Below are 12,592 nucleotides of genomic sequence, written 5' to 3' on the forward strand. Positions count from 1 at the left end.
AATAAACTGGCAATTGAATATTTCATTGAATATTTCATTGAATTAAGTTTTTAAAAGATCACTGTATTTTGTTATTTATATAATCACATTAATAATTCAATAATGGATATAATTTGCCCTATACATTGTATTACAATAGTAAAGGCTGGTGTCCTGTATTTTCTAGTCGCTGGAGTACGACCAACTGCTGCTCCAGTCTAAATATAAAAGCGCTGGGCCTCCTACATAATTAGCTACAGCTACTTTTACTTTGGAGTGCCTCCTTCACTTAGAGTTGACCAGTTGAGAAAACAAGGGGCTGACGATTTAGCACCACTTTACGTAACTTCATAACAGCAATTTGTCAAAAAATGTGTATGTTTCTTTTAATCTGTGAAACAACTGGCAAATTACATAAATAATGACAAATAGGCTTGCATTAATTGAACAAAAATTATGATTCTATGAATTAAACCTTATTTAACCTTTATTTACTTATTTATCATGTTTCAGATCGCTTTACTCAAAATAGCGGCAAACTAACAGACAAACGTAAAAGGACAAGCTTTCTAAGCAACGTATCAGCTCAGGACACTCTGACAATATGTGATGACAAAGCAAGGCAGACTGCACAGACGTCTGCTCCTGGGCTCATAAAGGCAACAAGACTTCTGGTTTGAAAACACTGAACTGGTCAGAAAATGAACAGAGACTTCACGAGAGTCAACAAATGTACTGTGACCAAAATCACCTGCAATATATAAAACGTGACAAGCTACTGTAATAAAGGCGACTAATGATCAGATAACACAGGACTTAAAAAAAAAACAGGAAATGAGAACTAACTAAATGAGAGAATTCTAGAGAAGTCAGAGACTGATATTTAGTCTTTATATCTGGAAAAATGTTTTAAAGATGGTGTCCTTCTATTACCTCTATCGCCTTCTATGGTCTATGGTGACTACGTTATAATCAATCACCTAAAAGCAGAAAGGCTCAGCTTGCAGTCCATGAAACTGTAAATACATAACATTTAAAACATCAGGCACTTTTAAAATGTATTTATAACCCATAAATACCTATAATTCTATATGTATGTAGACAACTAGCTACATAGTAATACGCATGCGATGAATATTCTGCATCATAAAGACATTTGGCTTGAAATCTAACAGGCAGCAATCACAGCGACGGCCGCAGTAAAGACAACCAAAGCACGATAATATCTCGTCGTAACTGTGAAACAGGTCAACACACCTTTCAAAGTAATGCGTCTGCTTTTTGTAGAGATGTTTCAATGAAACGTCCTGACTCGTGGTCAGGTCACAAATCTAGATTTTAAATCCTGTGCAAAGGCTTTTTAATGCAAATGTCTGTAGGTTTCAGTGGCCAATCAAAGAAGTCCAGTCTGGGAAGTTATCGATGTCTCTTGTCTCATTCAGTTGTTGGTGTCCGTGAGTCAGTGTCAGTTTGTAGCGTAGACGAACCTTATGCTGAAGGAAAGAAGAGACTTTAGTTCAAGTAATTTAACCTTGTGGTGGGAGTGTGTATTGCTCTGAGTCATGTTTTCAGGATGCGAGGTCTATCATGTTATTGATGTCATCCTTCTCTTAAACATCTCTACATCTAACATTATTATCAAATGATAATCTGAGGTTTGATTGCTTGTGTCATCTCTGTGTGAAGAACAATCCTTTACACCAAATCAATCTTGTTTCAACTCCCCTCTACTTGAACAAGCTGCACAAGGACATGGCCGTGTATTCTTGCCCACTTTTTTATGTATTCATCCGCTGCACCGCTGTGATTCATTCAATAATTCCATGCACCCATGTGAAGGTTTCTAAACTCACCTTCTCAGGATTAGCCAACAGGAGGACCTGAGAGATGGCCGGTGGAGGCAGCAGTGGGTTGTAAGGAGGTAGATGAGTCCCAGAGGAAGGCTGAACTTTTAGTAGCATGGTCTGCGGCACAAAGAACCTTTAGAAAACTGCCCAGTGAAAATGTTGTACAACACTACAACCGACTACTTCTGGAAAGAATCTTTTCGTTTTTGCTAAAACATCAATACTGTAAAAAGCCAATGGATGTTTGGAGAATGAATGAAACATTACAGTGAAGAGTTTACTTTGAACAGCAGATACTTGCCTACGTGTTTGCATTTTGGGTTTCTTACCTTTGGGGCAGCAGCTTGAAAAACCAAAGCTTTCACATCAAGTGCAGATGTGTTAACTGTGGAAATGACAAACACTGCGACACCTGGATGACCTGGTGGAGAGTCTTTGGCGAAATGGAGCGACACGCGGACACCGCCATGGTCATGTAGAGTGATGGGCTGTAGATGACCTGCAACACACACAAACACCAAACCCTTAGACACACAGTAAGTGATACCCTGTTTTCATATGGGTTTTAATGCTTACTGGGTTTGACGGTCTCCAGTGGAACAAAGATGTTTTGCAGTAGGTGAGGAGGACACAAGCTCTGGCCAGACATGTCATCCAGTGGTTTCTGGACCACAGACAGTGATCCTGACCTGAAAGACAGAAGTCCAAGTCAGCTGATATAGTTAGAAAGCATTACACTCAATATAATTTACAGTGTGTTTAGTGAAGCCAACTACTCTTACCAAGCATCAATCCCATTGGAGGTCAGACTGTTGCCCCCACATCCACGCGATCTCAGCATGGGGCCCCTCCCTCTGTTCTGCCTGGAACTCTCTACCTGAATATCTCCATCGAGCTGATAGAAGTAAACGTTACCTTACAACATCTTCCATATTAAAATCTCTGAATCTCAAACTCAAACCTCACCTGCATTAGTTCTTCATAGTACGACTTTTTTGTCTCCTCAGTCTGTTTTGATGCCAAATTATTAATCTCTGAAATTAAACAACACCACATCATTACAAAATTAAACATATTCATCATTGCTGCAGACAATGAGCTTCATAAAGTGAGATTTACCGAACTGGTCAGCCACAGAGTGGAAGGAGTTTTCATCACAAGAGGAAAGAACTGGTGAAGAGGATTTGAAGAACAGTGGTGAGTTGTCAGTTTTTCTGCGAGTCTCTGGAGAGTCCAGTGCTGACAGGTCGATGAGGTGGTAACTTTTAATCTCTCTGGGACTCGTAGGAACTGGGGGAACCAAAACAAAAAGGGATAATTCAAGCAGAACAGAGCCGTGTCAAACACACGGCTCAAGCTTATTCCAGAGGGATGCTGAAAAAAAACTGGAGTAAATGTTACTGTTATATTTACCCGCTGTTTCTTCTTCACTTTTGCTTCTGTCTCTGGTGGAGTCTCTCCTCCCCACCTGATGTTTGTATGCATTTACTACAAGTGTTAGCTCGTCGTTAGCAGCCAGGATCTGCGACAAGGCAGCATCATCTTCCACCGTGTCACTGGCCAGACGAAACAGACTGGGCCTCAGGCGGTCGCAGCGTTCGAACAAGGACTGCAGAGGAAACAAAGGGGTTGAATCTCTTCTATTATCTATTGAGGAGACGATTGAGTTCAAAAATATCTGCAGATTAGTTCAGCTCAAAGGGGCTCAAATTGAATTGTATTCCCTTTTAATTCAGACTTCAAACTCTCGTTCTGAAATTGTGAATCTGTTGTGGACCAAGCAGTCCTGTACGTAGCCAGTAGATGGCGACTGATGAACAACAGACACATGACTTCTATTATGACCTCTATAGTTGGTTGATTTTGTGTCTTTACAGTGTCAACATACTTGCAGGTCATCACTGGGCTGTAACGAGGCTTCAGTCATTTTGCGCTGCTCCAGTAGCTCCCTGAGCCGTTTGGTGCTGCTCTCCACCTCTTTCAGAGTGGACTCTCGCTTCAGCGTCTTCTCTGCCTTGTCCTGCTCCTGAAACATACAGACACAAACAAAGGTTAACAAACGCTCTACTCTTGTTAAACGCGTGTATGCATTCAAAGACGAACACTCTCAGTCTGTTGCTCACCTCCTGTATGGTGCTTTTAATGAGTCTGTTTGCAGTTTCCAGGTCTTCGGGCCGCTGGCTTTTTAATAATCTGGCTAATAACTGAACATAAATACAATTAACAGAACGAACTTCATGTTATTTTAGCAGACGCCCTGTTAAACACAAGAACAAACCGTGGCCTTGTCCTCCTGGTCAAACACAGAGTCTGTGGTTCTCTGTGGTGGAGGAGCCATTATAAGTGTGTCAGGCAGTTTAGGGTCTTTCTTCACAATACCTGAAATTAAAAAAATATATATTATTACAAAAAGCAAACAATCAAAATGTAAATCTAAAGCATTAGCACATTACAATATTATCAGGTTAACCATAGGAAGCTGCACATTTATCAGTACCCTGCTTCTTGAGCATGAAGTACGCTTCCTGGATCTTGGGTTCCTCTTTAAGCCACAGCGTCCAGCCATACAGAACCTCAACCACTCTGTCTTTAACTTTCTGAGGAGTCCACGCCCCAAAGTACTGCAAAGGTCATGCACAACACATCAGTATCATCCTTTTTTAAAAATCTGTGAAAATCATAACAGCTGTGGTCACCAGTACCTTTGGCAATAAGATTTTAATGAGCTCATTCAGAAAGCGAAACTTGGCAGCCTCTTTGTGGAACCTCTTGCCACAGTTATTCATACATGCCTCAAGAACCTGGAAAGTACCACATCAGAATCCATAAGCAGCAAAATTAGTGAAGGCAGTTTGTCACAGCATGTTTGTGGTTCACCACTGATATATCACATGACATTAGGCACATGGTTTAGGTTTAGGTAAGTTGGGGGGATTTGTAGAAAGAGTTTTAAAGTGAAACTATACATTTCTTGTGTGGCATCAAAGAAATTTATATTACAGATTTAATCATCTGCTAAAAAGGTTAAATATCACATACTCAAAGTCATCGTTAGTGATTGAGTTGTACCTTAAATACTTTGGGATAAACGTTGAGTATGAACAAGGTCTTACTGCTATAGACTTCATAAATATAAAAAGAAAATCATATACATCGATCTTTAAAGACGGGAAACAAATTGCTGCCATTTACAAACAGAAAAAACAGACATCATTTAATCTGCAGACGTTGACAAGAGGATTTGAATTACTTACAGTAATCGCCTGCAGACCTTCTTTCTCCTGCGGTGACTGAATTTTATGAGCGAGAAGGCGAACAGCGATCTGGGGCCTGAAAACAGACAATTAGGCTCTCATCACATTAAAGTGGCTGAAGACTGTATTAAACAGGAACAAAGGGCAAATATAAAAGCCAGGTTATGGATCCCCTGCACTTTTGCACCGTGGTGAAACTATGAAGCGGTGAAGGAAACAAAGGTGTTAAGCAACGATTGCATCAAAGTAACATCTAGAAACAAGGCGCCTGCCCCAAAAAACTGATCAGATCATTCACCCATCAGCCTGTTTGTTGACGAGCTGGTAGAAGCCCTGTATACAGTCCCATCTGTCCTCCTGGTTATTTGGATCCGTGGCCTGGTCTGGAACACAGCACAAACTGCTTAGATCAAACAGAAGCGGCAGCCTGTACAAGCAAAGCTAAACAAACGACTGAGCAATACTTTGGCATGAGCCTGGATGAGTGTTAGAGACAACAAACGCTTTTTAAAAACTGACGGATTGTTTCCTTAAAACGTGTTTGTTTTCCAATTAACAAACAGATTGATTTAACCATTGTAGCACTATTACACTACAGCGGGTTTCCACGCGCGCTTACGATTAGGCATTCACTCATTACACCGATGTAATAAAACCTCTGTTACGTGGTGACTTATTTTTCCTCAAATAGACTAAAAACTTTATACCACCGCGAGCGCGCGCGCGCATTGCAGCTCAGGCGCAGCTCGAGCGCCCGACGGTCACGCGCAACTTCCTGTTCTGATAACTTTCTGCATACAGTCAAACTATTGTATTAAAGTAAAGAAGGCGACACATGCTCAGAGTAACCAGAGATAAGACGCTTCGTTTCGCTGACAGAGTTTGACTCATGGCCGTTAACGGAGCGTACGTTTAGCTAGCAACAGGTCGCATCTCTGCTGCGCCGCTAAAACAATTCCGCATTTCACGCGTTTTACTTACTGAGCCACGACTCGAACGTTGCGGGGCTGTCACCGCACGCCATCGCCGTCCGTCTCCCGCCGTGTGCCGAGGCGTGAGCCGCTGGAGAGCGCGTCCGCAGAGGGGGGTGTCGAACTGCCGCTAAACTATGGCGACACTCACGCGACACTCACGGACTCCGTCTAGTTTGACTCCGAAACATCCACTCTGTCAAAACATCCACTCACGTGACAAACCTGCCAGTGCGGGTATTTCCGCTCCGCACTTCAACGCCGCTGGCAAATGACGTCGAAGGCAAACGTTCGGTCATAAAAGATTTTAATTTACTTGTATATTTTTAACGTAACGTAAATACTCTACAAAATATCACTTTCAGGTATATTTCTGTATATTATTTCTATATATTATATTACTTTTAGTCTGCTGCGAGTCAATATTTAGCTTTTTCCTCCTGAGTGACTTACATAGTTTGTTTGTACAAACTATAAGCAGATAAATTAAGTGACTCTACTCGAGGTGAGTCACGTTTAGGTAGATGACGTGTAGATTTACCAAATAAATGATAAACGTTTGGGAAATAAATGTATTAGTAGTAACAAATTATTGTTTTGTTTTTAGTATTTAACATGACTAATTTCCAATTAATATGAGTGACAAACATCAGTCAGATGCAGGAATATGTTACGTTGTGTTACTTTTTTTGCATCTTGGGCATTTATATTGAGATTTTCCTATTTGAAATGAAAGGTGAAGTGTGTATGTGTCTACTGGAGTTCGTTACAAACGTTTTTCTTAGGAAAAGCACAACATGGTTTGCATAAAAACAGAGGTACTTCCCATTCTTCAAGTTCATGGGGTCATCTGGTCCCGTAAAGTCTCAAGACACTAAACAAAACAGAGACCATGTGCATAAAATGACTTTTACTCTTATATAAATATTTACATTAATTCAAGTATTATTTAACTCATCTCTGTGGAGTACAATTCATTTCAAATGTGTTGAAGCGCTTAGCAATATCACTCTGAGTTTGTAACTCTTCACCCCCCCCTTAGGTCCATTAGTGGAGGAGGAAGTTTAGTCTTTATCTTGTCTCTGGTAGCTGCAGAAGTTTCTGGAATCGATGCTTGATCTCCGCAGGCCCCAGAGAAACCATCATCTCAGCTACGCTGGGACCTTGCTGCAGGTCACATGGGAACAGAAACTCAGGGTCAGTGAAGTAACGCAATTAAACTAGAGAGTAACACAGCAGACGGCACCATCTGTGAATGCAAGCAGAAACAGCTTCCTCTTTTCACGATCGTGTACGGTTACTGTGGTCCCTGACTCACTTTAGCTCTTTTGATGGTTTACTCATGACTGTGATTTAAAATCAGTTATTATTAGACATTGGCTCAGTCAGGACATGGACAGAAATAAAACAAGACATGTGGACATGTGACAGACCAGTCTTTTTGATTAGCGCAGCCAAATGTTGACAGAATTTTGCCTATGTGGAGGAAAAAAGCAGTTTAAAGGTAATACAAAAAAATTGCAGAAATGAAAACTGCAAGTAAAAATGAATTGAATTGCTGTGAAAAAGAGAAGTTCAGAAGAAGGTCCTCCAACAAGTCTAAGTAATGCAGGAGGTGATTTTACTGTAGATTGATAAATACTCAAGAAACAACATCTTTGATCGGCAGTGCAGTGCAGGAAATGTGAGTGCGATTTAAATGTGACTCATCAGTGGTTGGGGGGTTTCCTTGTCCACGTATTGTGGGTGCTTAACAGAACTGCAGCCTATAGTGAATAATGAGACCTATTGAATTTATGTTATCATTTCTGCAACTGGGGTCTTGAAAATGAAAATAAAACATAATTAAAAAAATAAAATACTAGGACTAGTTGCTTGCGAAGCTGTGGGTTAAAGGTTAGTGACTTTCTATATTACTGTCCAACAGAAAACGCAGAAACATGCTTTACCCACACACACATTTGTGTAATGTGTAAATCTTGCAACAACAGACATTTATGGCAAAGACAAAACAGCACGATCAGGATGTAGATACACACATCTATTTACTACACTACTACTTTAGTAGTACATATGCTTAACCAATTACAGATAGAGCTCCGGATGTTTATCAGCCATATAGATGAATATGATGTGTTCAAGTACCTGCAGGCCACTGAGAGTCAGACGAAACAGCTTCATTACTTCTCTGTACTTTGTGGTTTTAGCCTGTTTAGCCAACAACTTCAGTTCTTTATTGAGCGGATCTACTGCCAGCTCCCCACATCGCTCCTCTACAGACCTGTAATAAACAGACACACCTGTTCAGATCCTGCTAAAATACTGTTGTTAACCCAAAAGAACTGCACCGACATTAACAATACCACATACTTCAACACTAATGAGGCAAGGTGCTGGGCTTCTGTAGTGAGTGCTTCCACCTGCTGGATGGAAAAGGAAGGACGCACCCACAGATATGCGTAATTAGGGCTTAGAAGTTCCTTTAGAGAGGATATGTGACCCTGAACAGAAAGGAAGAGAACTGTGTCAATAGCACTGGACAAACAGGGGAACAATATTGAGAAATAAGAGTGAATTCAGGTGGTCACTGGGTTTGTTTTAGAATAAAAGATTATCTTCTCATGGTATTTACAGGTTTAGATTTCTATGGTGAGCAATGTCCCAATCTCAGGGTAGGTAAACACAGACATAAGTTACAAAATAAAGCTATCTGCAGTTTATTCATTTCATCAGGACCAAGTTGAACATGAATCCACAGCATTGTTTTGTATGAACTCCACATACCAACATACTGTAGTATTTACAAACCATACAAACAGAAACATTTGTTTCAGTCTCAGCACTTTGTTGCCACAGCTGAACATAGACTAAATACATTTACAGTATTGATGTGCTACCCACCCTTTAAATCTTATTTAGCATGTTGAAAACACCACAAAGCATCTTGTTGCATTTACCTTGCGAAGATGTAGCACCCGCCTGATATAATCCTCACATAAGACCTCTTTATCCTGGATTCCTGCTGAGTAGAGGTGCTGAATTTGTTCCTGTAGATCTTTAATCAGGAGAAGGCATCGCTCCCCGTCTTCTATCTGCCATTGCAGGTGAACTCTGTAAATAAAGACACGACATTCGGTTCACAGCATAAATCAGTTGTGTGTTTATGAACGATGACAGAGGTATGACAGCTCTGTAGCTGCAACTATGATAATGACTGTCAGTCCTTTGTGTAAAAGACAATGGCAGAAACCATCATTTAACGTGCCACCTTAAAGCCTTCACAAAGCACTGCATGACAAATCATCATGCTTCTGTGATTTTAATACCCACCAGGCTTTGGGAATGCATCCAACAAGGGTGAGTTAGATAAACACAAAGGCATTTAATTGGATTTACAACACTGTAAAAGTGCATGTGATGCTACAACTATGCTCAGGTCCAAAACAATCAAAGAAATACCTTCAGCAGAAAGGTGAGGCAGCACAATACTTAATATGCCTCTGCTCAATCGGTTATTGAGCGTGTTGCCAATAGGAGAGAAGACTAACATTTTCACACAATAAAATGTTGACCTGAAGGTGGCACCAAAGCACAACCATCACTTCTAAATATGAGAGGTTAATGCAGAGACTGAGGGAATCATCCAGATGTTTGTACCAGTACAAATTGATCCATATTAATCACTGTGACATCAATAATATACAAAGTAAATGTCAAAAGTAAACACCTTTCTGACAGTGTCCGACTTACCTGTTGAACTCTGGTAGTTTGTCCATGTCTAACATTGCAGAATGTGTAGTGATCTTTGAAGGGTTAAACTCAGATATCAGCTCGTCAATCCTCCGGCCCATTCGATTGGCTGCAAAGCAACATGATAAAATAATGAAAGAAAATTTTGTTTTTTTGGTGACGTCACTCTTGGTTGCTCTCCCCCTCCCTCACTTACTGTTAAATCCTGATCCACAGTTGGTTGTGATATCAAGCAGAGCCTCTGGCAGGACCCCGTCTCTCTGAAAGCTCTGAATGAATATATCCCCCTGCCTCTTCGACAGTTTACTACCATCTTTGTTTATCAGGAGTGGCAGGTGCCCGAAGGTGGGAGGCTGCCACCCAAGCGCACGGTACATGAGCAGATGCTTGGAGGTGGAGATGAGCCACTCAGAGCCACGCAGTACGTGGCTGATTTTCATATAATGATCATCTACTATGTTAGCCAGGTGATAGGTGGGAAATCCATCTGCTTTTATTACCACAGGGTCTCCTTCCACCTAAATGCAAGACACAGGGAAATAGGAAAGATTAGGAGAAGCTGCTGCTCACACCTTTAATGATGTGTAGTTCAACCCCACAACACTTAGTTTAACTCTTCTAGAACAAGGAGAGACGTCGCTACAGAACCAACCTCAGCCACCTCATGACGATTCCAGCCAAAGATCAGATCCTGAAAAGGTTCAGCGCCGGATTCCAGACGAAACCTGATCACACGTGGGACTCCGTTAACCAACTTCTCCTGGACCTGGTCTGACCGCAGGTGACGACACCGGTTATCATACCTGGAAGGAAAAGTCAGTCTTTGATCTGTCTGAGATGAAATACGCAGAGGTGAAACACTGAAAGGAGTGTTGAGGTTTAGTTACCTGGGAGTTTGTCCAGCCCTCAGGGCCTCTTTTTTGAGTAATTCCAGTCTCTGTGCGCTGCAGAAACAGTAGTAGGCATGTCCACTCTTCACAAGCTGCTGCGCTGTCTCGCTGTAGAGGTCAAGTCTTAGCGACTGCAGATATGGACCCATCGGCCCCCCTCGACGAGGACTTTCATCCGGTGGAATGCCTAGAGGTGAAAATCATTTACTGTGACTTGACAGCACAGTATTTCCTTTAAATCGATTGCTAAAAAAACATAAAGAGGAAATTAATGATTGTTTCACAAGAACAAAAACGATTTTAGAGGTCCATCATTACACACGTTACTGTGAACCAGCGTCTCTTACCGGCCCACTCCAGCATGTCCTCTATGGATTCTGCAGCTCCTGGTACCAGTCTGCTCTGATCCGTGTCCTCCAGTCGCAGAACGAATGAGCCTCCATACTTCTTTGCAAATATATAATTGTACAGAGCAGTTCGAAGGCCTCCAAGATGTAAGAAGCCTGCAACACAAAGCAGTATATCAATCATTATTGTACATTTCAAACCCGTACATACCACATCTCTCTCTGCGAGGACTTTACCTGTCGGACTGGGCGCAAACCGGACCCTCACCTCACTCTGGGCCGTCGAGCAGCTTCTTGTGCCCGTGACATCAGTAGTTCGTGTGATCCGGAAACACTGAGAGTACCTCTGGACCACTGTGCGGTGGAGGAAACCCCATCGGCAGCATCTCCGCCACAAGGACATGATGACAACTCCCTACAAGTACGACGTGACACCAGGGAGACGCTCGGTGCGAGTCAAAGACAGTTGTCGGAACCGAAGCGACACAAGAAAACGAGCCATTAAACACTACAACTGTAAAGTTTCCCGTCCCATGTGTGGGTGCTCAGCAGAGTTTGTTTGGGTCCGCCATGACTGTCCGCACGATGAGTGTCTTCTTTGTGGAAATACAACCGGAAGTAGACTTTGATATTCTCAACACGCAGCGCGCCACCGTGTGGAAATTACGCAGCACTGCAACCTATGTGCTACTGACTCAGTTTACACTACTGTAAGACCAACGCAGATAAAAACATTATACGTAAAGCCTTTAAATCGAATAAAGGGAGAAACTGATATAAAGCCTCTGAGAGGATCATCACTGTAAAACCCCAAACATAGACAGACTCTAAAAAAATCACTGCAAAAATGCTGTAAAAGAAAACAAGTCTGTATTATGTATTTTAAGGACTATAGTCCCCCAAACTCTGAATTTTGTTCAGTTTTAGTTTATTTGAACCCACTCAAATCAGTTTACCTTCTTTTATAAGTCAGTCAACCTTTATACTAAGTGAGTCATTCCTACTGATTGTGCAGTCATATCTTCAAAGGCTTCAGTGATCAACAAACCTGTTTAACTTGCTTTGTGAGTGAATGCTATTGTGAGCACATGCTGTCACTTACTGTACATACACGTGAAAGCACTGTCTTTTTGCCCTCAGCTGTTTTTTCAGCTACTTGTTCTTAATCTGAGCCTTATTTCATGTCATACTGCACATAATAAAGCTACATACCTACTCTCAAATGAACTGTGGGGAATTTTTCAGCGTCTCTGTGTAGCTTGTACAATCAGCCCTTATTTAGTGTACTGTTGTGTGACTGGGTACAGTGAAATGAGACGAAAAAAAAAGAATCTCAACTAAATCAGTTATTGCTTTTCACTACAGGATGTTTAACAACAAAAGCACAATTACCTTTTTAAAAATACTGAAAACTCAAAGCAAATATGAGGGTATGTTATGTAATGTAATACTGAGTATCACCTTTTCCTTCTCTTATTAGACACTCAGCTAAAACTAAGGTTTTATATTAGTTGAACAGTTATCTGGCCCCTTAAACATAAACACACGTGCCTC

At 41.4% G+C, this 12,592-nt stretch overlaps 2 protein-coding genes across 4 annotated transcripts; both read right to left on the minus strand.

Annotated features, from left to right (window-relative positions):
- Positions 1 to 448: 448 nt before the first annotated feature.
- LOC114853953 (ADP-ribosylation factor-binding protein GGA3) lies at positions 449 to 6,303 on the minus strand. Of its 2 annotated transcripts, XR_008694672.1 has the most exons (17): positions 6,062 to 6,303; positions 5,379 to 5,463; positions 5,081 to 5,156; positions 4,529 to 4,627; positions 4,324 to 4,447; positions 4,105 to 4,205; positions 3,950 to 4,030; positions 3,715 to 3,852; positions 3,240 to 3,435; positions 2,946 to 3,116; positions 2,793 to 2,860; positions 2,609 to 2,721; positions 2,403 to 2,515; positions 2,156 to 2,325; positions 1,833 to 1,943; positions 1,237 to 1,472; positions 449 to 995 (listed from the first exon to the last, which is right to left on the minus strand). XR_008694672.1 is itself a non-coding variant. In XM_029147900.3 (16 exons), exons 1-16 carry the CDS (start codon positions 6,102 to 6,104, stop codon positions 1,362 to 1,364), a joined length of 1,800 nt encoding a protein of 599 aa, XP_029003733.1. In that variant the 5' UTR covers positions 6,105 to 6,303; the 3' UTR covers positions 449 to 1,361. The 2 variants fall into 2 exon arrangements, 1 of the variants encoding a protein (XP_029003733.1); XM_029147900.3 differs by having other exon boundaries at positions 449 to 1,472.
- Positions 6,304 to 6,946: 643 nt separating this feature from the next.
- On the minus strand, positions 6,947 to 11,651 carry ears2 (glutamyl-tRNA synthetase 2, mitochondrial). Of its 2 annotated transcripts, none has more exons than XM_029147913.2 (10): positions 11,276 to 11,651; positions 11,039 to 11,194; positions 10,689 to 10,878; positions 10,454 to 10,604; positions 9,998 to 10,319; positions 9,802 to 9,910; positions 9,009 to 9,162; positions 8,422 to 8,552; positions 8,197 to 8,332; positions 6,947 to 7,218 (listed from the first exon to the last, which is right to left on the minus strand). In XM_029147913.2, the coding sequence occupies exons 1-10, from the start codon at positions 11,439 to 11,441 to the stop codon at positions 7,123 to 7,125; spliced, it is 1,611 nt and encodes a 536-aa protein (XP_029003746.1). In that variant the 5' UTR covers positions 11,442 to 11,651; the 3' UTR covers positions 6,947 to 7,122. The 2 variants fall into 2 exon arrangements, with proteins under 2 accessions (XP_029003746.1, XP_029003755.1); XM_029147922.3 differs by having other exon boundaries at positions 11,307 to 11,445.
- Between the last annotated feature and the right edge of the window lie 941 nt (positions 11,652 to 12,592).

The sequence above is a fragment of the Betta splendens genome, chromosome 1 (genome assembly GCF_900634795.4).
Source record: "Betta splendens chromosome 1, fBetSpl5.4, whole genome shotgun sequence".
Taxonomy (NCBI): Eukaryota; Metazoa; Chordata; class Actinopteri; order Anabantiformes; family Osphronemidae; genus Betta; species Betta splendens.

What these genes read in the sequence shown, in the direction of transcription:
- LOC114853953 (XM_029147900.3), bottom strand. Translation starts at nt 6,104, where the DNA reads ATGGCGTGCGGTGACAGCCCCGCAACGTTCGAGTCGTGGCTCA. An exon ending in AACGTTCGAGTCGTGGCTCA is followed by an intron (nt 5,464 to 6,061) that starts GTAAGTAAAACG and finishes GCTGTGTTCCAG; the next exon opens with ACCAGGCCACGGATCCAAAT. An exon ending in CTCTGTGGCTGACCAGTTCG is followed by an intron (nt 2,861 to 2,945) that starts GTAAATCTCACT and finishes GTTTAATTTCAG; the next exon opens with AGATTAATAATTTGGCATCA.
- ears2 (XM_029147913.2), bottom strand. Translation starts at nt 11,441, where the DNA reads ATGTCCTTGTGGCGGAGATGCTGCCGATGGGGTTTCCTCCACCGCACA. An exon ending in GTTTGCGCCCAGTCCGACAG is followed by an intron (nt 11,195 to 11,275) that starts GTAAAGTCCTCG and finishes TTTGTGTTGCAG; the next exon opens with GCTTCTTACATCTTGGAGGC. An exon ending in GGACATGCTGGAGTGGGCCG is followed by an intron (nt 10,879 to 11,038) that starts GTAAGAGACGCT and finishes TTTCACCTCTAG; the next exon opens with GCATTCCACCGGATGAAAGT.